Source organism: Toxorhynchites rutilus, chromosome 2, assembly GCF_029784135.1.
Source record: "Toxorhynchites rutilus septentrionalis strain SRP chromosome 2, ASM2978413v1, whole genome shotgun sequence".
Classification (NCBI taxonomy): domain Eukaryota; kingdom Metazoa; phylum Arthropoda; class Insecta; order Diptera; family Culicidae; genus Toxorhynchites; species Toxorhynchites rutilus.
In genome coordinates, this window is record NC_073745.1 from 128,578,984 (window position 1) to 128,606,714 (window position 27,731).

General features: G+C 39.7%; 1 protein-coding gene across 2 annotated transcripts in view; it reads left to right on the forward strand.

The window, feature by feature from the left end:
• Positions 1 to 6,746: 6,746 nt before the first annotated feature.
• LOC129765190 (uncharacterized) overlaps positions 6,747 to 27,731 on the forward strand; it is a 281,230-nt gene continuing 260,245 nt past the window's right edge. For both annotated transcript variants that reach the window (XM_055765197.1, XM_055765198.1), the window contains exon 1: positions 6,747 to 7,842. In XM_055765197.1, the coding sequence (XP_055621172.1) occupies positions 7,791 to 7,842 (52 nt within the window). In that variant the 5' untranslated portion in view covers positions 6,747 to 7,790. The remainder of the gene's footprint in view (positions 7,843 to 27,731) is intronic.

The following is a 27,731-nucleotide window of genomic DNA, read 5'->3' on the forward strand; positions in this document are numbered from 1 at the left end:
AAATGGAAAAAAACTGAGAAACTGGTACCGGATGACACTGTAAAGACATTGATGGAGGGCATCAAGCGAAAATGCGTTCAATTTTACACTCAAGGCTCCTTTCAATTAACTTTTGTTTTGATTTTTGAAGTAAACATATGTATGAAACTACCCAAAAATTTTGGTTTGATTCTAAACATTATAAGAAAATTGGCATGACATTTTCGGTGTCGCAATAATTTCGTGTTCGCCCCTTAAACCATCGAAAAAAGCTGAAATGGACGATAATTTCGTCAAATATGCTTCTTTTCATACACCGCACAAAAAAAACGCACAAAAAAACCGCACAAAAAAAAGTTTTACTGTATATAGATACGCAATAGAATCCGATTGAAATGCTGAATGTTGACTAACGCACTTGCCACCTTTGGTATAATGTACTTTTTAAACATGGTTGAATCGGCCGTACATTTTTCTGCCAAATATTCAATGAAAAAATTCACCTATTAAAATAATATAGCACGGAGGCAATTTATTCTTTAAATTCCTTTGATTTTGATAAATTCGATCGATGTTGAAGCGCAAAACGCATCGGTGTGCATTGTACGAGGGGTTTACATATGTTACAATCCAAAAAAAAATAACGCCAGCAACCTCCGACGCTCCGGGCCTCTTTCGCTTATTCCGGTTCCTGAGTCAACCGCCATGCGGAATCAAAACCATGACGGAGGGAACACGGTTTTGCGACGAACCGAGAAATACACAACATATGTGACCCATCGCAACGGCAAGGTGAAACAAACGTTCCGAGCGGTATCTAATACACGGCCAGCCGTCCGCACCATCCGCATCATCCTGCCGCCGCTCCTTTCGGGCATCACGTTCCGCTCTGAAGCACAGCACAAATGGAATTATACGCGTATGCCAGAGCCAGCCTGCATTTGACGGTGGCAAGGCACGAGCCAGTGAAAGAATGTATGTATATGACGAGGCAGAATGAAGGTATGTTTAAAACAACGGCCAGCGCGAGGGGAAAAAGGATCCTTCTCGCGTTGCCAGAACTACGGCCTGCAGTGAATTGGCAGAAGAAGAAAGAAAAAAAAAACACGTGAAACCCAATTATGTACACGTTCCGAATTGTTTTATGATTGTTTCGAAAATGAATCGTTGTTATATTGCATTCCTTTTTTGTGCGTTGTCCACCGTTTCCGAGAATACCGCAGGATATCTGGCAACGAGCGTTGCTCCATTCGTGATGACGCTTAGCTGAAATAGAACAATCCCACCACACGAGAACTAAGAAATGAAGGGAGGAAATTTATCCAGACGGCAAAATTATGTTGATAGCATTTTTGCTCTTTACGGCTTTCTTCTGCCCGGTGCCATTTGTTCTTCTCATGTCGGTCCTTTCACCGTTGGTGTAGTTGTGCTGTGCCCTGCTTAAGCTTTCTTCGCCTCTGGCACTTTTTGGCGCTCCCAACTGTTTTTGTCACTTCCTGGAGTGTCCTGTGAAGTTGTATGTCGCGTGTCAGAGCGCATGCGACTGTTTCGTCTGTCCTTTCCTATCCTGTCCTTGGTCAATGCATTCCTTCACACCATCGTCGTTACTTCCCACACTCGATGGCTAGCTCGATTGTTGGTATTGTGTTTTCAGCATTCCAGGACAAACCGAATGTGCCAAAACCAATTGCCGTTTGTTCGGTTCGAATATCATGGATCGGATCAACTATTCATTAGCTGTAATTCCGGGGCAACGCAAAATTGAACATGTAGCTGTTCTTCTTTTGCGTAAATCGAAATAAAAAGAAACCTTCAAATGGAGCTGATCAAATATTCGAGAAAAGCTCATCTGCGTATCATTGTTCCGCTGCATGTTTAGCGCGTACTAAATAGTATGTTCCAGATTTATGTCTTAATGAAAAACGACAGCGTAATCATGAATGGGGTGACGGTGAAAAGTATGTGCAGGGGCAGAATTAAGCAAAACAAATGTGCGGAAACGTGAAAAGCTCCCGCAGAAAAGCAGAGTGTAAAGTGAAAAAGGACAGCTTGAATCTCTGTACTCGGTGGACAAAACGGGTGAACGAAACACAACGACACCGAGCACGAAAACCGGATCTCGACGTCGACAACCCACAGCAAAGGACTGTTTCTCGGTGGAGAAAGCGCTTCGTCGAAACGCAGTGCATTTACTTACAGATTGCTGTACGTTAACGAGTTTCGAGACACTTACATCAGCTTAATTACTGTTTCAGTCGTTTCGGGAGAGATTCGATACTTCCTGGTAGGGTTTTTTTCTTCTGTGTATCATACGACAAAGCATAGCAAATCCACGCCAATTTGGTCGAAAAATAGTCGATTCTGACTCGACCCTCTCAGATTTTTTAAACTTTGTAGTGACATTGGCGGCTTTTCGAAACGTCCATTATTATTGATATTGAGTCAAATATATACCGAGGATTTGTAATTTTAAATCTTCCCGCAAAACATTTTACATTTTTTAAGTTGGCACATCTGTCGGCGATCCTAATGTCAATTTTAAGTGCGATCTATCGTTAAGTTTGTTCACAGCGTCATTAAGAACAAGTTTTTTTTTGCTCGGCGATTTTAGATATGGATAATTTTACAGGTCAAAGTTACTGTGTGAAATTTTGTGTTACAAACAATATGAATTGTGCCGAAATGTTGAAAATTGATGGCTCAATAATGTCGAAAACACGGATGTCATCATCCGAGAAGAGATGAACGATTTGCCACGTCAAGAACAACCACCCACCTCTTCAACTGATTAAAAACATCGACAAAACAAAAGGAATGAACCTCGAAAATCGTCATTTAAGTTTGTGAGAGCTAGCTGATCATGTGGCTGAAGACATGCTCGAACGATCAAACCGAAATGACCAATAAAGGTCTGTTCACCGTAACTAGGAAAACTGTTCTTGACGCCGACGAATTTATTAAAACGCGAACGAATGACCGGTGTTACTTGTCGACTCTTTATTGAGTAATGAGAGACCTGCTGCTATTTGTTTCAGCTTTTCATAGGCTGTGACAAATGTTGACCTGGCAATGTACCGGAAGGGCGGTAATAGATCGGCTGATGCGCATACTGTGGTAAAAGATGCTAGAGCTAGATGAACAAGGATGTATAGCAGCAGTTCGTCCATAAAGTATGGAAGGCGTAAACAAGGTCAATGAAGAGTCTTACCTTAGCGATATGAGCCGTTTGAGAGAAAAAAATCGTCGCAATCGGTCAGATTTGTGAGAGGATAATACTAGGATTTTGCACCATCATAATTTCCATAGATTCCTATTTATGACCAAAAAGGGCACAAATCTGATTGAGCAAGTACCGTACTCTCCAGATATGGCCTTTCCGAAACTCTGCTGCTAACTGCTTCGTGAGACTCATTTTGACAGCATTAAAGACATGAAAAACGAATGTAAATGGATTTCTGTCTTTCTGTCTGATTCTTATGTACTCGGAAACTACTGAACCGATCAACATGAAAGTTGGTATATAGGGGTTTTTGGGGCTGGGGAAGGTTTTCGTCATAGTTTGAGACCCCTCCTCCCTCTCTAAGAGGGGGGTGGCCAGACAATTGGCCCAAATTTCGGCATTACTCGGGAACTTATCAAGCAGATGAAACCAAATTTGGTATGTGGGTGTTTTAGGGTGCAATAAATGATTCTATGGTGGATAGACTCTCCATCCCCCTCTCTTAGGGGAGGCTGCCATACAAATGAAACACGAATTTCTGCATTACACGAGAATTAATAAAGCAAATGAAATCAAATTTGGCATATTGAGGTTTCAGGATGCAATAAATGTTTCTATGAGGGTGAGACTCCCCACCCCCCTCTCTAAGGGAGAGTGCCATATAAAAGAAACACAAATTTCTACATTACTCGAGAATTAATCACGCAAATGAAACCAAATTTGGCATGTAATGGTTTTAGGGTGAAATAAATGTTTCTATGGTAGTTAGAATCTCCACCCTCCTATCTTAGGGGGGGCTGTCATACAAATGAAACACAAATTTCTGCATTACTCAGGAATTAATCAAGCAAATGAAACCAAATTTGGTATGTGGGAGTTTTAGGGTGCAATGTTTTTACGGTGGCTAGATACTCCTCCCCCTTCTCTTAGGGGAGGCTGCCATACAAATGAAACACAAATTTCTGCATTATACGAGAATTAATAAAGCAAATGAAACCAAATTAGGCATATCGAGGTTGTAGGGTGCAATAAATGTTTCTATGATGGTGAGACTTCCCTCCCCCTCTCTAAGGGGAGGCTGACACACAAATGAAACACAAATTTCAGCATTACTCGAGAATTAATCAAGCAAATGAAACCAAATTCGGCATGTGAAGGTTTTAGGGTGCAATAAATGTCTCTATGGTGGTTAGACTCTCCGCCCTCCTCTCTAAGGGGAGGCTGCCATACAAATGAAACACAAATGTCTGCATAATCCGAAAACTGATCAAGCAAATGGAGCCAAATTTGTCATGCGAATGTTTTAGGGGACACGAAACGTTTCCATTGTGAATAAACACTCCACCCCTCTGTCTGAGGGGGATGCATTTCTGCATAATTCAAGAACTAATCAAGCAAACTGAACCAAATTTGGCATGTGGAGGCTTTAGGGGGCAAGAAACATTTCTAAAGTGGTTCAACACTCCTCCCACCTTTCTGAGGGAGGGGGGAATGTTTCTATGATGGTATGACACCCCTTCCTCCCTTGAATGGAGAGGGGGTCTCATAAAAATATTACACATACTTCAACCAAATATATTCCAACCAAACATGACAATTGAAAATTTTCGGAAATCTCTGAAGGAAAAAGGGTAAATTCGGAAAAATTATATTCCCATATGTGCTACAATTACATAATGACAAGTGCTGTTAGTCCATTTGATGTTTGCGTTAGCGAAATTGATCTTTGTTCGAAACTGGAAATGGATTTTAATGTGATGAAACTCACTCCTATCTTCTTCTATCTATACCAATAAAAAAGTATCGCCGAATGTGTTGATAAGAGCAGAACTCGAGGAAGTAATTGTCCGATTTAGGGCTGTCTTTATTCTATCATATTTTCTGTATAAATCATTTATTCCACGTAACGGAGAAACATGTTACAGGGAAACTTCGATATAACGTACCCTCGTTATAACGTACCCTCGATATAACGTCACTCGATATAACGTACATTTTACCTCGATATAACGTACACATTTCCAAAGTGTAAAGGAATTTTTGTTTTTCAGTATTTTTTTTCTGATAGAACAATGAATTATCTGTATTGTGATGCTAAAACAAGTTTTGTACCTTAAATCAATCCCGAAATACAGCTGGTTTTGTGATTCCGGATTCTAAATAAATTAAGCTTTAATCAACAGAACGAAGGAAAACTTCATGAGAAAGGCTGCTTTTGTCTTTTGATTGAAGTTATTCATTAACTTTACTAAAACAGCAACACAAGAATGTATTATAGACTACGTTTGTGAGTACCTTATTAGGATTCGATATAACGTACAATTCGATACAACGTACAATTTTGAAAGTGAAATGTACGTTATATCGAAGTTTACCTGTATTTGCAAGTGGTTGAAAAATCTTGAACGAGAATTGTGTCTGAAAATAATCTGATATTACAATGATGAGTTTTGTTAGAAATACTAGAAATTTTATAGTAAAAGGTAAATTTAACGGGGTCGATTAGAAAATCAATCAATGAACAGTTCTGCGATTGGACCCATGAACTTGCTCATAGTAAGAAAACGTGAATGTTTGACGGTGTTGATAACAGAAAAACAAATGTTGAGCGAGACGAAGTTAGCCGGGTCAGCTAGTTCTTCATAAATTTTTCAATAATTTTGTCGAACATAATTTTCATATCGAACAGCTGGCTTCAGAGATTTCAGTTTTGCAAAAAGGATAATGATCACAAAATTAGGTGTGAATAAAATTGGTCATATGAGAAATGCAGTTGAACATATGTTCATTTTTTCGAGATAATCGGGTCAGAATAGGTTATCTATCAAAACGAACAACGGCTCATTCGTATTTCAGTGACCATTTACGACGAATCGAACGCAACAAGTTGATTTTAATTAATCATCATAAATCAAAACAAAAAGGCAAATTGAATCACGATTGTGCATATACCGGTATTGATACGTGAAACGCACAGCTCATTTCCGTAGAAGCGGTTCGTGTGCAGAAACGCTTCTCAAATTATTCCAAAGCGCTTTTCGTTTCCCGTCTAAATATAGTCGCCGTACAATAATTGAACACCTCCTGTTGCGAGCGCGGCAATGCCCGGATCTTGGGTTCCGTTTCCTCACACCCTTTCCAGGGCGCTACGTCTGCGCTACATTCAATTATGGCGGGTATCATTTATTTTTCCTGACCTACTGACTACGGTGTTTGTTTAGCGAGGTTCTTTTTTTAGCGCTACGCTGTCTTGAAGTATACATACTTCTCCGCTCGGATTCTCAAGCACATGTGTTCATCGGTTATTATGCTGTGGCGCGCATTCTCCGCGGCCCTTCGGTTTGTTATGCTTCATGAGGTTCGGGCTTTGTTGCGCAACATGAATCCAACAGCATACACCCGAACGGGGGGTCTCCCGTTTCGTCGGGTGTTTGTGAGCATAGCGAGCATAGAGAGTGACGGGAACCACGCCAAGGTGAAGGATTCGCGTTGGCCAGCAACATATCAGGCCGGGTGTGCGTTCGTTCTAGAGCGCGCGCCGACAGCGACATTCTCAGTCACATTTTAGACGTCGAATCGAGTGAGCGTGTTCTCGACAGAGTTGGATCGCCTCAATTTCATATATCGCGCTGCGTGTTTGTTGTTTGCGATTACTTCGAATTGCAGAACGGTTCAGAATTGGTGACCATCGGGAGACCAAAAGTTGTTCCCCGTTTCGGATTGGTGTTGTATTTTATTGGGTGCAGCTAAATTTAGACAGGAATGAAGTTTGAATGCCGCTGTGCGGAGATGTACGAATTGGAGTATTGATCTGCTTGCCGCCCGGTGGTTCCCGTAGTTGAGCGGAACCTGTGATACTATTTTGTCGTGGCTCCTGCGGTCTTTGGCCTATATAAAACAGTGAGGTGAGGTGTGCACACTTTTGAGACGGTTCTCGAACGGTAACGGTGGAACGAACCGGGGAAAGGTTCCTGCACCTCAGCTGTTTCCGTGCTCTCTGTATCTGGCGGCTGCTGGTGCGAGTGGTGCGAGAAAACTCGGAAAATGCGAATAGCAGCGGATATTATTGTTATAAAATAAATTCTGGTTCTGCTCGTGTGTGGATCGTTGGTGTTGGTTTGTGGCGATTGAATAGTATCCCAGTATTGTTTTGATCAATTGGAAATTGCGTTTTCCCTCCTTGTTTTCGTGGATGCCGGTCTTTTGGTGAAAAGAAAAAGATGAATTTGGATGGCAATATTTTTCTATCCACGAAGTGAGAGTGCTATTGATGCACATTTTCGTGGAATCCCAAGTCCACAGAACGTGTGAGAGTGCGTGACTTGCTGGTGTAACAAAAATAGCTGGCGTGAGTTCACATTCGCTGGCAAAACAAGTGATGTTTATTCAGATTTGATCATCGCACAAATGTGATTGAGTGTATGTGTGCGCGTGTGTCATTTCATCGTTTGAGGCCTTTGTACGTACGCAGTTTATCCGAGGAGCTGGTGTTTGATACGGCGAGCGATTCGAATTACTTGGAATCGCGTCTACCTGAAGGATTCTCGGAATTGTCTCCGAGTGACAAGAGGAGCAGCATAAAATAACAAACATGGATAAATGGAGCATCGTAAAAATTGGATTATTGTGTTTACTTTTCGGAGGTGAGTTTTTTTTTCTCCCATACTCTTGTCGCAAGAGGAGTCGGTCCTCTTCGCTCGGGAAAAGATCGAGCCTGTCAAGTTCGTTAGAGAAAAATATACATGCATTCTATTCGAACCATTGAATTCGACATATTCAAAATCGATACTTTGTCCCACGTGTGCAGAAAGCTCAATCGAGTATTATATACTTAGCATAATTTAGTACGTATGGAGCATGTTTATACAGGCTTTTATTGGCGACTTAATATATCACAAGATTAACCTGCCCATGTTGAAGAATCAATATGTGCAGAGTGATGAAACCCAGACCCATAGCTTTCAACAGAAAGATAGTACCTCAGACTTTATAGTGAGGTGACGGTTTACAAAATATGAATGCAAAGGATGCAGATTCTCAGAAACAGAACCATGCGCTTGGTATTGAAATGGCACAGAGGAATTCAAGCAAATGAATTCTAGTTTATCTGAAACGAAAGTTAACCGTCCAGTGTCTCTCTATGTCTGTCTATGGTTACTTCAACATTTAAGAATTCTTAGTTTACAGTAGGGCTTTGCTTTGACTGCTATCGGGGATCTAGTAATGCGGGAGTTCCCTTGCATCATTCCTGGCTAGGTATGACACTAATTTAATTTTACAAAAATGGTACTACTTTTTTATGTTTACCTGGTATGCAGTTTCATTTGGATCGGTCGACTCATTCGTATACCAATACAGGTCGGACTCCATTATATACAGACTCGATTATATGTGATTCGATTATATCCAATTTTGGACTCGATTATATACAGTTTGAAATTTTATTTTTTTACTTTTCAAATATAGCTTATTTCATGAAAAAATGTTACTTTTCAACGTTAAGGTAAAACTTTAGTGGCTTTTATATGTACAGTGGAGAAAAAATCGTTATTTTTGAAGATTTTGCTTGAATTTTCACCAGGAATTGTTTATATCGATATTGCAGCGAAATTAAGATAGATAGAAGTTGGGTGTCGAAGAACAAATTGCTTTAATTTAATTGATAGAAACAATCAAGTTCAATACGAATTTTAAGGATGAAATTAATAATGACACATTAAAAAATACTAACTTTGAAGTTTTTTCACTTCACATGTTATTTAAATCCACTAATTTAGATATTTCACAACTATATCCTGTACTAAATTTTCTCATCTTTCGAATGAAGGCAACATAATCGTCTTATGTAGCGTACTTTTTAATGTAGAGCCAGTTTGAGGCAACAGAGTCCGAAATAAAAAAAAAAATCTATAACCCTGTCATTGTTGAAATTCGAACATATGTGTAGAAGGATTTTTTTTCATCAAATATTATCCTCTAGCACCTCCTGAATTAATTCGGATTTTTTATATGGATTAAGGTATTTTATGACATTAAGGAGATAAATCAAAATATATGCGTAAAATACGATTAAAAATATATATTTTTTGACTCGATTATATACACCCAGGTTTTTTTACGAGGTTTTTTTTACGCGGATTTTCCAATTAACGGGGTTTTTTTACGCCAATTTCCCAAATAACGCGGCAAAAAAACAAGATATGTTTTATACCAGTGCAATATCACATCTCTCTCAGCTCACCGGGTGGTACAATGGGACGGGATTTTTACGGGCAGCGATTCGTGAACGTCTTTCCGTGTCTACTTAGCTCTGGACGGTCCAACAGTGGTGCTGCAGGTGCATCGGCAGTAGAGTGTACAAATCACAAGGGAATCTTCTAGCAACAGCAGATGACCTCATTCGCGAGGAAAACCGAACTATAGCTACCAGTAACCAACGAAATTGCGGGAAAAACTACGGGTTTTCGGGAGCGAGCGACACTCAAATTTTTATTTCAGTTTTACGTGGGGATAGTCCCATTTGATATCTATCATTAGGTGATATGTTTTTTTACGCGGATTTTCCAATTAAAGCGTTTTTTTACGCCAATTTTTGAATTAACGCGGATTTTCCAATTAACGCGGTTTTTTTACGAGGTACGTATTCCCCGCGTAAAAAACCTGGGTGTACAGTGAAAATAAATCCGAAACTGTATATAATTGAGCCCGTGCTGTAGTTATTTGAAGTGGCTTGATGAATTTTTTTTTCAGCAAAGAAATTTGAAAATTCTCCGTTTTTCATCAATACTTGAGACCTACTAACAAAATTAATTGGATTTTGATTTTATTAACAGCTGTGTCAAGGACTTGACCGTACTGTTGACGCAGTACTACGCTTCGTTTGCTTGTTTACCATTTCCGATTTTATTTTAGAAGGCATCGAAATTTTAGTACAGTCAACTCTCCATAACTCGATGTTCTGTATCTCGATATTTTCCCTAACTCTATGGATTTCATGGCACCTTCGATTGATTTTACTAGCATTTTTCTCTTCATAACTCGATACCTCCCTAACTCGATGGTCCCTTGGATATCGAGACCTGGGTGACGGCTGTATTTCCTGTGAGACCCCGTCACCCAGATGTGGGTGACACTTTCTCGTTCGATTTGAATAGGATTTTCAAACGGAATTTGATTGAATAGACACTTAAATGTAAATATGGGATATGTAGAATATTTAAAAAATAAAAAAATATAAGAATATTGTTTTATACTATTCTTTTAAACGGTTTTATTTAGAACTAGCTGACCCGGCAAACTTCGTCTCGCCCAAAATTTATTTTTCGTTACAACATCCACGTTTTCTTATTAAGCCCACGTTTGTGGGTCCAATCGCAAAACTGTTCATTAATTGATCTTCCAATCTACCCTTATAAATTAGCTATTACTGGTAAATTTCTAGTACTTCTAGCAAAACTCGTCATTATAAAATAAAATTACTTTCAGAAACAATTCTCGTTCAAGATTTTTCAACCACTTGCAAATAATATGTTTCTTCGTTACATGGAATAAATGTTTGATACAGAAAATATGATAGAATAAAGAAGAGCTCTAAATCGGACAATTTCTTTCTCGAGTTTTGCTCTTATTAGCACATTCGGCGATCCATATTTATTTATATAGATAGAAGATGATTTAGGAGTGCGTTTTATCACATTAAAATCCATTTCCACTTTCGAACGAAGATCCATTTCGTTAGCGCAAACATCAAATGGACTAATAACGCTTGTCAATATGTAACTGCAGAACATATGCGAATTAAATTTTTCGAAGTTTTCAATTTTTTCATGGATTTCCGAAAATTTTCAATTGTCATGTTTGGTTGGAATATATTTGGTTGAAATATGTGTGTTATTTTTATGAGACCCCTCTCCATTCCAGAGGAGGGAGGGGTGTCATATCATTATAGAAACATTTCTCTTACCCAAAAATGCTCACATCCCAAATTTGGCTCAATTTGCTTGATTATTTCTCGAGTTATGCAGGAGTTTGTGTTTCATTTGTATGGCAGCCTCTCCTTAGAGAGAGGGGAGGAATGTCTATTCACCATAAGAACATTTATAGCACCCTAAAGCCTTCACATGTCAAATTTGGTTTCGTTTGCTTGATTAATTCCCGAGTAATGCAGGAATTTGTGTTCCATTTGTATGACAGCCGCTTTGAGTGGGGGAGGGGGTGTGTCTAACCATCATATAAACATTTATTGCACCCTAAAACCTTCAAATGCCAACTTTGGTTTCGTTAGCTTGATTAATTTCCGAGTAATGCAGAAATTTGTGTTTCATTTGTATGGCAGCCCTTTGAGTGGGGGGGAGGAGTGTCTAACCATCATAGAAACATTTATTGCACCCTAAAACTTTCACATGCCAACTTTGGTTTCGATTGATAAATTTCCGAGTAATGCAAAAATTTGTGTTCCATTTGTATGGCAGAAAACCAACAAGCCCCCCCCCTCCCCCCTTTGAGTGGGGGAGGGGGAGTGTCTAACCATCATAGAAACATTTATTGCACCGTGAAACCTTCAAATGCCAACTTTGGTTTTGTTTGCTTGATTAATTTCCGAGTAATGCAGAAATTTGTATTTCATTTGTATGGCAGGGTGGTTTTGTTCTATATGGGTATCAAATTAAAGATCTGCTATCTTTTGATTATTTGCTCTGAAATTTATTACACACTTTTTTAAGTTGTCATTATAATTTTACCTATTCCACAAAGGTAAAATTATAATATTCAGAGAACCACTCGTCATTACTTCCCTCGCATTCAAATTTACTATTACGCCGTCCGGTGAACATTTTGAACAGGGGCCTATTCGAATTGCGCAATTATTATTCTCATTCTCAGAAAAATAAACTTGCAACTGGCTTATTCATTTAGCTTTTTATCTACCAAGCGCAAAAGACAATGAAAACGAATCACGTGAAAGGTCGGAGTTGCCAAATGTGATACAGCTTATGACGATTATTTCACTACAAAAGTGATATATGATCTTGGTATGATATACTCACAGAATATTCGCAATCAATTGAACAAAATATTCCATATTCATCAATAACATTGTGGTTATTCTTCGTCATCCAATATAGTATAACAGTTCGGCTGAAGAGTTTATGAGGTAACACAGTAAAACTATAATTTTTTTGCAAAATTCAATTAATTATTCAACATAATTGCGTTCGAGGGCGATACAGTGGTTATAGCGATCTTGCAACTTTTCGATACCATGTTTATAGTACTCTTTCGGTTTTTTTTCTCAAAATAGGCCTTAGTTTCGGTAATCACTTCATCATCGGTCTTAAATTTCTTGCCAGCGAGCATTCTCTTCAGGGCTGCGAACAGAAAATAGTCGCTGGGGGCCAGATCTGTATGGTGGATGCGGAAGCAATTAGAAGCCCAATTCATGCAATTTTGCCATCGGATTCGTAATTCGGTATTCCAAACGCCAATCGACCAATTGCCGTCAAACTTCGACACGTATCCATTGAAAGATGGTACTTTGTGATAGTCAAGAAGATATTTGCAAGAGGTGCCATCTAGACGTCTACCTTATGAACTTTTCAGTCAAACTGTTAGCTATCAAAACCAAGTTGCCTGGGGAAATTGGCTTTTAAAATACAAGAAAGTTGTGGAAACTTTTGCTCCCACCGATATTGGTGGTCATCGAAGCAACATCGTTGCCGGCGAGGGTCGAGCGGGAATGGGTTGTCTTTCTTAAGACAGGTGAAGGAAGAGTAATGGAGTAGTTTTCTTTCAACAAGGGCCCTTCGCAGGGCTAGAGACGAATGAACTGCAAAAGTTTAAAGTCTCTATAAACCAAACAAAGAAGGGAAGAAGGAACTTCTGTTCCCACCGACATGTGTTCCCTAACACAGCCATCAGAACCAAGGTGCTCAACATTACATGGCGTTTGTTCAAATTTATTTGTTTACTCAGCAAACATTTTGAATTGAATTGAATTCAAAAAATGGTTCCATTCAGTCAATAATTTAATCAATACAAACAAATGACCAACGGTAGTCCGCGTCAACCTGGGCGATTATATCATATGTATAACCCACCCATTTTTTAAAATTTTAAATATATTTGGAATATTTTCAAAGATTGCTCACCAAGAATTGTTAAAAATGATATTGCAGCGAAATTTAAAAAAAATTGAAGATGGATGTCGAGAACAAATTGTCGAGCGGATAGAAGGCTTTAGTTCGGTTGATAGAAACAATCAATATTTATTATGAAATTTTGGAATGAAATTAATAATAACACCTTTTAAACCACTAACTTCTATGTTTCCATTAATTTGGATTTTCTCATCTCTCAATTAGAAGCAAAAGAATCAGTGTTTAACTAGGTTAACCCATCACGTACAACGTCGAGTCGCACTCGTAGTTTTTCAGAGTGTTCTAATGAAATATTTTTTTGGCAGAGAAATGCCAATATCGAACAGTGGTAAAATTCTTATCAAGTGTGTAAACTAAAATCATCCTTTAACTATATTTGAGATTTTATGCTAAACTTGATTTCTTTTTTAATTTTATATAAGGTTGTGTCAAGGGGTTGTGTGCGGATTCCTAATGTGGGTGTCCAAATTCGCGCTTTCGTAAAGTCAGTACGAGGATCCCGAAGAGCTGACTGTTTACACCTTTTCATCAGCTTTTTTCAGCAACAATGCAGTTGATTCCTGGAACTTTTGACGTAGGATTACGTCTTTCGGGAACATATTGGGGTACAAATTGAAAATCTAAAATCGAGCACATCGATAAACCTGTCCAATTTCAAACGCTTATTGCTCAGTCATTTCATGATGGATTGATGAAATTTTTGCGTCAATCGATTTCAGCACTCCATAACTATTTTTTATATTGAAGAAAATAATATATGTCATGAAACTAACTATCGAACAATTGAAAAATTTCAACCCTTATCTTAACGGAAGTACCCACTTCTGATTGGTCGAAATCGACGGCACATGCGGCGGGTCCTTCACAGAGACATCAAAACCAAGCTGCATTGGGGAAATCGGCGTTGCAAATAAATGAAATTAGAGGGAGCTTTTGTTCCTACCGAAAAGTGTTTTGATTTGATTTGATTTATTAATCCATCTGACTCATAGTCTTAATGAAAATAACTTATTATTAATGAAAATAACTGTGGAGGATGTCTAGAGCGGAGGATTTTCTGTCTAAACACTGTCGAAGACATATCGAAATCAAACAAATGTGACACTTCGTTGAATGCTCTTGTCATAGTAGACATCGGCTCAAAGTAACCGAATAGCGAGCGGTGGAATGGAACAGCCAGCATCTGATCCAGAGCTCGTCGTTGAATCCGGGTGGGAGCGTTCAGTGACATTTTTGCAAGTAGGCTGGGACAGTCAGCTTCTCCATTCAAAATCTTCGCTGCAAAGACTGCTTGTTGAACAGAGCGTCGTTGTTCAAGGGTATCCATTCCCAGCAGGCGGCACCGATCAATATAAGGAGGGAGATTAATGCGATCCCTCCAAGGAAGCAAGCGCAGGGCGAAACGAACAAATCGTCGTTGTATGCGTTCAATCCTGTCGATCCAAATAGCTTGATAGGGACTCCAAATCACTGACGAGGATTCAAGGATTGATCGAACCAACGAACAGTAGAGCGTTTTGAGGCAATGCATGTCAGTGAACTCTTTAGTTGTCCGCATGATGAGTCCTAGCAATCTATTGGCACGATAAATAGCTATGGAGCAATGATCATTGAAGGTCAGCCTAGAGTCAAGCCGAACTCCTAAGTCTGTTACTTGATGCATTCGTTCAATAACTATATCATCAATTTTGTACTCCCAGTGGATCGGATTGGCAGAGCGACAAAATGTTATCACGGAGCATTTGTTAATACTGAGCATCATGTTGTTCAGTTTACACCATTCGACAAACAGATTTAACAGGCATTGTAGGTGAACTATATGAGCCAATCTTTACACAAAGCTTCCTGTCGTAAAGGTAGGATTTGAGCCAGTCCACATAAGCAGCCGAGGCACCAAGTTTAGAGAGCTTACATAGCAAAATCCGGTGGTCAATTCTATCGAAGGCGGCTTTCAGATCGGTGTAGATGGCATCAACTTGTTTGCCATTCTCCAGGTGGTTAATACATTCGGAAGTGAATTGGAGCAGATTTGTTGTCACTGACCTACCCGGGTAGAATCCGTGTTGATCCGTGGAGATGTAAGCTTTCGATTGAGAATTTTTTTTTTTTTTTATATCTGTATTATAGTGACTTTCAACTCATTTGGCTGGTTCGTCACTTCTACTTCCATTTTTGGAAGAATGTCGGGAGTGAGAATTGAACTCGTGACCTTTAGCGTGAGAGGCATGGATGTTACCACTACGCCAGATCGCCTCCACGATTGAGAAAATAGATGACCGTACATGATAGTCTCAAACAACTTAGAGCCAGCACATAGAGATGTGATTCCCCTGTAATTGCGCACGTCATGTTTATCGCCTTTCTTATAAACAGGGAACATATAAGATTCCTTCCAGAGCGTGGGAAATTTCTTCTGTTGTAGTGAGAGATTTAATATGCGACACAGTGGCGAAGTTAGAATTTCAATGCATTTTTTGAATACGACAGCTGGAATTCCATCGGGTCCAGGAGCTGTGGACGATTTTAATTTCTTTGCTGCAGTATGTAATATTTCCTCGGTTATGACCGGTAGACTCAAGTCACACATACTACCCGGAACAGCGGATGCAGCAGACTTAGCTTGGCCCATTGTCGCGCTAGCAGTATTGAAAACGCTTACAAAATGCTTTGCGTAGAGTTCACATTTATCCGAAGCATTAGTTGCAACTTCATCAAACAGAGACACCGTAGCAGGCACACCATCGATACTCTTGCGTTTAGAGTTGAAAAAGTTCCAGAAACGTTTAGGATTTCTATGGAGGCTACTTTGCGTTTTGGCAACGTATTGCTTATAAAGAAAACAGTTGAGAGTCCTGTATGAATCGCTAGCGATTTGGAAACGGAGCTTATGGACCGGGGTTCGTAGTCTCCGGTAATGACGCTGACATGCATTCTTTTTGCGTTTTAGAAAATGAAGATGTGCATTTCCCCCAGGCGGTTTGGCAGGCAATCGCTTTTTTGGAACGTTAGAAGCAAGCCACTGTAAAATGGGATTGCTAAACTTCTCCACGGCAAGGTCCACATCAGTGCAAGACAAAGCATCTGTCCAGTCAATATCGGCCAAAAAAGCATTCAATGCAACGAAGTCAATGCGATTGAAATCCAGTTGGGGAATGTCTTCGTGCTCAAACAATGACTCGCTGCCGCTAAAGACGAGTGTTATTTCTAATGGTGGATGAGGACGATCGATTTTCACTATTGCAACAGCAGCTTCGTGAACAATACATGAATCAGCATTGGAAAATACGAGATCAAGAATGTGATTCCAAGGATTCAAAATTCCGCAAAATTGTTTCAGATTCATCAAGGCCATGTTATCTAGCAAGCAGGCACTTGCCGTTTCCACGCTGTTGGTATCAGCAGTTACAAAGTTTGACTCTTCAGATTTCCACAGGAGATTAGCTTGATTGAAATCACCGCATACGATGATTGTATCACCATCGCGGGTACAATCAAGAGCGTAATTGATTGCATCGACAAAACGCCTCATATATAAAACGTTAGCACGCAGTTCGGGTGGGATGTATCCGGCACAAATGAGTAGGTTCGTGTCATCGATTTGGACTTTTGTGAACACTAGTTCGAAATCTAACTCAGCGCTGCACATAGGAGATGAAGCCAATTGACGACGAACGGCGATGAGAACACCTCCTCCAGATTTTTTAGTGCTATTATGCATGTTCCGATCATTCCTGAAGACATTGTAGTTATCACCAAACAGTTGTACTGATGTTATTGATTCGTCTAAATTGGTCTCCACTAGAATGATGATGTCGTATTCGCATCCACTCACAGCCAGGAAGATCTCATCCATTTTAGTACGTAGTCCCCGGACGTTTTGGAAATACATACACACTTCCCCGCGATTAGAGGGCTGAAACGATTGCACGGATGGTGATCCGTCACCGGAATTACCAACAGATGAATACTCGCCTCTGACGGAGGTGCAAGCACCTCCGCCTTCCATTGAAAAACGCCCCACATCAGAATTTCTCACAATATCGCTTCGTTGGACATCGGCGAAACATAGCACGTCACGACCATCATGTTCACATAGTACGGGTATAGTATCATCATTCGGCTGCAACGGGCGAAGCATTTGTACGGGATCGTCAATTGAAAATAAAAAATACTCGCCATTGGTGGAGACGAGATGATCTCTACCAGAGACAATCAAACCAAATCATTATCAAAGAGTTGTAATGTAATTCTTCAAACATCCAAAATCAACAGATAGCCTAACGGAATCCTACGTCAACAATGCGGTCGTGTCTCGGACACAACCCTCCTATGACTTTTTTTGGGGTTCTCGCTACTTTGATTTACACTAACGACGGAGCATCAGAGTTGACGCGAATTATGTGACACACTATCGGTACCGTATGCTGCGTGTTCTGTTGGTCATCACTGTTCGAGTCTTCGAGGAGCTGGTCAAAAGAGTTAGACCTTCAACGCTTGTAAAAGTCTTGAACTGATCACGTCTTTTCAATTCCAGCTTTCGCCTCTCTTCGTGTGTCGACGATCCTCCAGGTTTCATTCGTCATTCATACCCTCCTCTCGTTTCACAGCTTGCCAAGAATTTCATCACTAGGTGTTCCAAGAGTAATCAGAAGGTGCTCTTGATGCATGTCCAATGTTCTTAAACAGATCCATTGGCTGGTAGATCCGAGACTTGTGTTCGACGTGAATCATTTTCTGCTATGGATTCTCCAGCCAGTGGTCGTCATTTTTTTTCTTCATATCGTTGAACACGCGTGATCTGCAAACGTACCTCACTGATAAGATAGTGGAAGCATTGCGTTCATTCCGGACACCACCCTTGACGTGCTCAAGATCCGTGTTGTTGGCACAAGGCTTCGCGTTAAAGTTGGCGGCCAATACTCCGGAGTTGTATCCAACTGAGGAACACTGGTATATTGTCATTGGAGCCCTGGAGAAAAGGGTGGAGAGTTTTAAAATGTTTGTATGCATGGGAACAGACTTCTCTTTCTCTCAGAATGAACGCCAGCTTGGAATTGTATCCAAAAACGTCCAAACGATTTCAAGCAGGGATTGAGTCAATGTCGGATGGAATGAAAGGCTGTTTCACACGATTACGCTATCCACATAGTCACCGGTGCTGTTGTACAACTAAGTGAGAATATTACACCAAATTATAAAATGAAGTTGAATCTTAAAAGTATGCATGTAAAGTGTTATCTAATAGTGAAAAGGAAAACATAAATGTAAATTGGTATCCTCTTCAGACGTGGGCCGTGTATAACTTTAACATTAATACTATAATTGATTCTTTAGAGTAACTCCTTAGTTATATCATCAGGGCATTAAGCATTTCAAGTTATTATTACAGAGTGTCCGAAATATGAAGCCGCCCAAAATATGATTCAGAACGGTACTGTTGTAACAATGCTAGATTTTCAATAGTATCGAACAAAAAAATAATGAAAAAATCAAACGAGAATGCCACCTTGATGTGAAGTTGATTTCGAAAAACAGGAAGTGGGTTATATCTATGGTATAACCGCAAGGGTGACGTAGGACTATCGTTGATTTAGAGATCATTTGTTTGAAGTTGAATCTGAATTCCTTCTGAATGAATGAATATTTGGGGGACTTCGAAAACGAGAGCGTTACCTTGGAGGCACAAGGTTTTATGCATCCAATATTGGATACGGAAATATCCTACTGATGGGGAAGAATAATCTTCAGAAGCTATCCTGTTAATTGCGGTTGATTGAAAAATCACAAAACCAAATGTATTTGGTCACAGTGTTACATGGATAGAAAACATTAAAATAAACTCTTTCACATGAATGTAATTTTAAATTCCCAGAGGAACTGGCAGATTATTTTCAGTAACGATTAGATATTTCCACATTTTCCTCGATACTGGAAGCCCACCAGTGGTTAATGCTAACTCGATAACCATCTGTTAATAGCACTTGATTGAAAAATATTTGGTCACAGTGTTACATGGATAGAAAACATTCAAATAAACTCTTTCACATGAATGTATTTTTAAATTCCCAGAGGAACTGGCAGATTATTTTCCGGATCTTTCTCGATGCTGAATGGCATCCAAACGGAAAGAATTCCGTGCGTGTATCTGTGTGTGTAGCGGCTGCTTCGATGGTCACCTTCTCTTCTCCTGAAGGATAGGCTTCTCTGAGCTCCCTCACAGTTTCAAACAAACTGCTTGCGTTTCAGGACAGATCTCGATCCTTCGTCGACCAGCACCCTCAGCAACGATGTTGTCTTGTCGATGTCCTCACGAAAAATGAATGCGTCTCACCACCAGAATATCGCTTAAATATGCTTTTTGTGCGTGATTGAATCGAGAGAAGGCGTGGTTTACGATGGCAATTTGGAAGGCAAACTAGAGGGGAATGAACTCTCTGAGCTCGGAACTTTCGGCCAATGAGCAATAATCGATTGCGGGCGCATACAATATTGGATACGGAAATATCCTACTGATGGGGAAGAATAATCTTCAGAAGCTATCCTGTTAATTGCGATTGATTGAAAAATCACAAAACCAAATGTATTTGGTCACAGTGTTACATGGATAGAAAACATTCAAATAAACCAAATCACATGAATGTAATTTTAATTTCCCAGAGGAACTGGCAGATTATTTTCCGGATCTTTCTCGATGCTGAATGGCATCCAAACGGAAAGAATTCCGCGCGTGTATGTGTGTGTGTGTGTGTGTGAAGCGGCTGCTTCGAGATCTTCCCGGGGAACCGTTTGTGGCATCACTCTCCTCCTGATGGATTCCCTTCTGGCCTAAGGTGCACAAACAGGCTCTTGGTGACACCGTTCATCCGCGCTTTCATGATAAACGAAGAGCTTCACCACAACAGCGACAACATGCTCCAATCGCTGTTCAATTTGAACTGAGTGGATTTCCGAGCGGCGCTCGCTTATATACCGATTGGTGGTTTCAATAGCCTGTTTTGAAAGCAATTTTAAGACTATTGAAACAAGTTTTTGGATCAGAAAGTAACAAGTATAGAACGCGTAGACATTTTATCTTTCGAATGAAGTGTTTATCATACCATTTCGTTCAGTTGTTTAGGAGCTATTAACGCTCAAAATCTCGGTCTCCGGCGTAACGCTTTCGTTTTCGAAACTTTGATTTTACACCCCGGTATAGAAATGAAAGACGTAGTCCTACGTCAAAAGAAACGACCAATTAGATTCGTTTTTTCTAAGTTTCCTGAAGCTGGAGTTCCGCTCACATTTACATTGTAGTTTACTTAAACCTTGTTTGTTTACGTATAGTTCTGAGATCAACAATATTGGTTTTGAAGTAAAATTCAGTGAACCCAAAATATCGTTAGTGTTACGAATACGCGCCAATATGTTCGTTCCCTGAACGGCGTCGCCTGTTCTCTTGAGTCATTTGAAATTGAAATTTGTTTCGCTACATGAAAGCAGGATACGGCCGAACGCAATGCTTTTAGGGAGCCCATAAATTATGCCCACGGCACGTTCAGCAGGTCAAAAAGGGTTCCTATCGGAATGAATAATAATCAATTCGCTAGGGGTCAACGGGCCGTTGAATTGCAATTCAACGCGAGCATCACCTTCGTCAAGCTTTTGGAGATGTGGTGTTCGGTTTTAGCAACCTCATCACCAGGGCAAACGCCCAAAGTAGATGGATCGTGAAATGCTAATGTATGTAACAGTTGGGTGAATATTATTCAACTGGGAAAATTTGGCAAACAGGTGTATCGATGGTTCAATTATGCTTTTTGCAATCAATTTATTAAGATACTTCATAGCAATCATTTTGATTGGCAAGTTTCGATATGTGGGACTGCAAGTTGCCAAGCATGCTCTCAGCGAGCAATCGGATTTATTATTGTGATTCCAATCGGCGCCAAAAATCGCTCAGAAGGAGGCAAATGAATGAATGGGTGTTATTCATTATATTATCACTATGAACGAGCAAGGACTTGATACAAAGGCTTATACAAGGCGCTGTCCACAGAGAGCGAGCAAAAGCTCTCGATATTGGCCAGAAAGCCAGATTTTATTTGCCTAATCAGTCTAATGCAGTAGAGAGTAAGTGGAAATCATCGCTCCGGTTATTTCTCGACCCGACCCTTTACTGTAATATGATATATTGATAGTGTAGGAGACCGCCGATAAACGTGAGAATCAATCGCCTAAAAGAATATTGCGAATGCATCCATGATTGTGTTTTGCCACTCGTGTGTTCATCTCGAAGGATCTTGGTGATGATTTATCAGCTTAAATGGTAATATTCTACATTGGTTTTTCCCATTTGAATAATAAGTTTTATGTGAAAATCGCTTTCTAGTCAGTGTTCGTGAATTTCATTGATAGAGTTACTGATCTGAATTAAGACGTTAAGAACACGGTATAAAATTAGAACTGCTTATTTGGGAGTCTTGCTTATATTTAGTTAATTAAACACGATTTTTTTCTTTCGCATTTTTTTTGCGGAATCGAACTCGGTAAAAAAACGCTGACACAATGGTACAAATTATAGAATAAGAACACTTGTAGTAAATGCCCAACCACTCTGCATATGTGTAATCGATTTTTGTAAACTTCGCCATTTTCCTCTGAGATTTTTCAATTTATTCTATCATTCTAATTTGTGAGAATACGAACACAACGAAATAAAAATTGCTCAAATCAAACCACATGTTTCCTTGTGATGATGAGTTATACGCACAAATATTACCGTTGTATACGGAATTGAATTCGTTAAGCAGAATAGAATGCCACTTTATATTTCATTTTATCAAATGCGATCCAAATATTGTAAAAATATCCGGTGAAATAATACAGGGTTTTCCAACTTTAAATTCCGAAAGTAAATTGAAATAAAAAACACTTAGAATTCGAATTTCGATGAAACTTTTATTTCAAATTACCGTTTTTCGATGCTGATACTCTCTTGGTCACTATCTCTTCTCCTCCCGATGGCTCGGCTTTTCTGCCCTCCCTCACAGTTCCAAACAAACTGCATGTCTTTCAGGTTAGGTCAGGCTAGGTAATGAATATCTCGATCCCTCGATCCCTCGATTCCTCGCCGTCCAGCTCGTTCAATTATGATGTTACCTTGTGGATGTCCTCACGAAAAATGAATGCGTTTCACCACCAGAATATCGCTTAAGTATGCTTTTTGTGCGTGATTGAATCGAGAGAAGGTGTGGTTTACGATAGCAATTTGGAAGGCAAACAAGAGGGGAATGAACTCTCTGAGTTTGAAACATTCGGCGACTGAGCAATAGTCGATTGAAAATTATATAATTTTCGCGATGCGAAACATTTTCCGTTGCGCGCGCATACAATATTGGATACGAAAATTTTCTACTGATGGGGAAGAATAATTTTCAGAAGCTTCCATGGTCATTGCGATCGATTGAAAAATCACAAAACAAAATGTATTTGGTTGCAGTGTTATATGTATAGAAAACATTAGAATAAACTCTTTCGCATCAATGTATTTCTCAATTCCCAGGGGAACTGGCAGATTATTTTTCAGCAACGATTAGTTCTTTCCAGATTTTCCTCGATACTCCAAGCCCACCAATGGTTAATGCTAACTCGATAACCACCTGTTAATAGCACTTAATTGAAAAATATTTGGTCGCAGTGTTACATGGATAGAAAACATTAAAATGAACTCTTTCGCATGAATGTATTTTTCAGTTCCCAGAGGAACTGGCAGATTATTTTTCAGCAACGATTGAATCTTTCCGGAATTTTCTCGATGCTGAATGGCATCCAAACGAAGAGTTCCGCGCGTGTATGTGTGTGTGTGGCGGCTGCTCCGATCTCTTCCCGGGGAACCATTTGCGGCATCACTCTCCTCCTGATGGATTCCCTTCTGGCCTAAGGTGCACAAACAGGCTCTTGGTGGCACCGTCCATCCGCGCTTTCATGATAAACGAAGAGCTTCACCACAACAGCGACAACATGCTCCAATCGCTGTTCAATTGTAACTGAGTGGATTTCCGAGCGGCGCTCGCTTATATACCGATTGGTGATTTCAATAGCCTGTTTTGAAAGCAATTTTAAGGCTATTGAAACAAGTTTTTGGATCAAAAAGTAACAAGTATATAACGCGTAGACATTTTATCTTTCGAATGCAGTGTTTATTAGTTACCAGTTAGTTACCATTTCGTTCAGTTGTTTAGGAGCTATTAACACTCAAAATCTCGGTCTCCGGCGTAACGCTTTCGTTTTTTCGGTATAGAAATGAAAGACGTAGTCCTACGTTAAAAAAGTCTAGCGGGTTAAAATCGCATGATCTGGACGGCCAATTGGCATCACCAAAACGCGAAATTATGCGTCCCTCAAATTTCGTTCGCAATATGGCCATGTTCGGTCGTGTTGTGTGGCACGTGGCGCCCTCCTGCTGAAACCACATGCCATCCGTATCCATATCTTCAATTTGTTGCAAAAAAAAATCGGTTAACATGCGGCCATAGCGCTCACCATTCACAGTTACCGTCTCGCCGTCCTCATTTTCAAAGAAATACAGCCCGATGACTCCACCAGACCATAATGCGCACCAAACAGTGACTTTTGGCGGATGCAATGGTCTCTCAACAATCACGTGTGGATTTTCTGAGCCCCATATACGGAAATTTTGGGTGTTCACATAGCCACCGAGCTCGAAATGTGCCTCATCGCTGAAGAAAATTTGATGCGAAAATTCAGCATTTTGCTGCTGTTGTTCGTTCACCCGATCGACGTATGCCCGACGCATTCCATGGTCACCACGCTCTAATTTTTGTACCAGTTGGACTTTATATGGATGTAGGTGCAAGTCCAAATGCAAAATTCGCCACAATGATGTGTTTGACAAGCCCAATTGCTGAGCACGCCGTGGAATCGAAACATTCGGGTCATCTTCCACACTGGCAGCAACAGCAGCAATATTTTCGGCCGAACGCACATTACGATGATGCACAGGTTTCACAATATTCGCTACGGATCCAGTTTGTTCGAATTTACGCACTACATTAGCGATTGTGTGCTCTGTAGGCCGTCCATGACGACCAAAATTCGTCCGTAATGCTCGAAAAACATTTGCCGGTTTTTCATCATTTTTATAGTATAATTTAACAAAATTATCACGTTGTGCGATGCTAAAACGATCCATATTGTAAAATGGCAGACATTCAACTAACGATATGGCGCTTTGGTTGACAGCTATGTCTAACGGTTGTCAGCGCAGGGCTGTACACTTTCGGAAGCCCGAAATGGAAAACCCTGTACAATGACATTATGTTTTACATGCTTGATCAATATCAATCGTCGAGAGAAAGGACAAAATTATTCTTGCGAGGGTTCCTGCTCATAACAGGTCATGGATGATTCCACAATTGAAAACAACTCAAACCCGCAGCACTCACTTTAATTTTCTAACAACAGCACTAGAAGAAGCCGAAATGATAAAGGAGGGCTTCTCTCTCCTGATAGACAAGTTGTTGATTCGCACTCTCAATCTCATTCGCGGCGGGTTTAGGGACGCAGAAAAATGGGACCATTTTTTGGCCTCTATAATGAATTGTTTCGGATAGACTTTGTTTAAAGCACTCCCTCCCTTTATTTTTCTTTCCGGAATGCCGGGTAATGTGTTTTATCTGGGCTTCTGGTGCAAAACAAAACGTAGTGGCTCTGTTCACCATTATAAACCCAAGTGTTTTTATCTCTTCAAAATTTGATCTTATATACTAAACAAAAATTAGCCCGCTGACCGTGGGTCGCTAAAGCCGTAAAACAATAATCGTCATGAAAGACGTAAATGAATTGGGTTTATTGTCGGTCGTGTTTACTTTTTTCCTTTTTTGTGAAGGACCTTCGTTGTTTACAACTCATCCATGTGCCGATAAGCTGTATAGCCATATTCTTCAATCTTTACCACCTTCCATCGGGTGATTTCATAACAACAAGTGGGTAATAACTTTCTTCCCTGCTCATTCTTCCACTTTGATAATAATTTGGTCGCGAAAGGATGACATTGCGCAGACATATCTGCGTCGATTCACGTTTTACCTTTCCTTCATCTGCGATCGCGAACAGCGTTCGCTGGAAGGTGATACGCTTCTTTTGTGATCATCTTCAGTGTATCTTGTTTTGGATATTTCTACCACAAACGTTCTTTTCTGAAGTTTTACGATTGAAAATGATCTATTGATATTCATCGTTGAGAATTTCATTGACGAAAAACCCTTGCAACCAAAACTTCTAACCAAAAGCTTAACCTGCGTGATTTCAAACACTTGACTGTATCTCGGTATTATGTAGGGTAAATGATCTTGGTTTGTCCGATTTGGGGTGTTTTCACGCAACAAGTAATTGCAAATCGATTTTTCTTCATGAAAATCACATATAATTGATACGAGTTTGGATTTGTTGAAAAGCCCCAAGTCTCTAGTCGCTAATGCTATCAAAAGGCGTTAAAATTATTGAAATTTTCATGCTTTCTAACGATTTCCCTCAAAGAGAAATTATGATTATTGTTTTTTCCGGTTTTAGAATTCACCATTTTTGAATGAAAACAATCGAATTTTCAAGTAGATGTTGCATTTATCATTGCTTGAGTTTACTGTCATCATATTGATCAATTCATAATTTAGGCTTTCTTCAGAATATTGCCTTTTCATGAGCATTTTAAAAGTGTTACCCTCAAAACACTGAACATAGAGAAACTTTATTTCTGTTTTGCGCGAAGGACACAATAAACAAACTGCATACAACTGAGTTCATCAAAATGGTTTGCAAGCATGATGATTACAATCTTTGTAAGTGTCATAATCCAGAAAAGGTCTGAATACATGCCAAATAATCATCTGGTGTTCGATTAAAAGTTAGCTCGAATGAGTGGCTCATTGACACCAATACTGCCGGGATCTCACAAAGTGACGCAAGCACCAAACATGACATTTTACTTTTTATGTTATAGATCGATAAAGAATACCAAATCCTTTCAAACGACTGCAAATTTTTATAGAAATATGAAAAAAGAACCCCGTAAAAGCTTGAAAAAGGAATGGCGTAAGCGCCATTTCCACTATGATGTGGCGCAAGCGCCATTTCCTTTATAATCTGACATAATTTGATTGTAATGCGATGTGATTTTTTGATCTGTTCTGATGACATATAATGAACGAGCGGGGACAGCAAATTTCATATAACAACATGTTCCGTAATGGACTTTTAGCATAATGAGAGTCACGTGCCTTCTGTCTTGTAAAAAACACTTCCGAAAAGCTCGTCATGCCAAATATTTTAAATAAAAACGATTCCCGTGCAGTGCTACATTTATAACAGCTTTTTTTTACAACTACAAATCATATACTTAGAAGCTCTGTTTAAAAGTCTCGTCAAATATTTAAATATTTAAATAATTAAATAATATTTGTTCTCATATATTGCACATAACGATTGTAACTAAACAGTTAAAACTCATCAATTTAATTGTTGATTACAAGGATTTCCCGATAGTGTCCTTTATCTTCAAGAATCAAGGGACAAAGCTTCTTGACGATATTTACTTACCTCACCTGCTCAAATTCTCTTTCAGATGAATTGAAGCTGGGTTATGTCCCATTCATCCGAATTCCATTCACCCGAATTCCATTCACCCGAAACACGTTTACCCGAAGCACATTTACCCGAATGTAACGCATACCCGAATGACATTCACCCGAATGTAACAAATACCCGAATGCAACATATACCCGATTGGACATTTACCCGAATGCAACGTTCACCCGAATAGGATGTTTACCCGAATGAAGAAGGAAAAATTCCGACAAATCAGTTTATGAGTTTTGTCGAGTCTGCTGTTAGGAAGTTACGAAGTAAATCGAGAAATTGTAATGAGGAAATTGGAAAAAGATGTTGAAGACTTCGCTGTGTCATTTTTAGAAATTAGTGTAGGCACAATTGACATGCTGTCTTCTTTCCTTTCCGTATTGCTCTTTAAGACCAAGAGATCATTCAGAAATGAGCATGGGTTATGAAATATTCCGAAAATTAAACAGGTAACTTTAACATAATTTTTTTTAATGAAAATGTGAAAAGAATAGATAAGAAAAAATGGTACTTACGAATTTGCTGCCGCAACGCAATTTTTATCATGAGTTTCGTGATGAAATTTATTTTGAGATCAATGTGATGGAGGCGAAGTCCCCATTTAACGAGGATAAGGAATCGAAGCGGCACCAAGCCGTCGAGGTGAAGCAATCCGAGTAGGCCGCCGACCCGCCGTCGGAAGCGGCGGCCTCTCGCAAGCAAACCTGTGTTCCACCGATTGCCCGGATTGTTTGAAACATTGG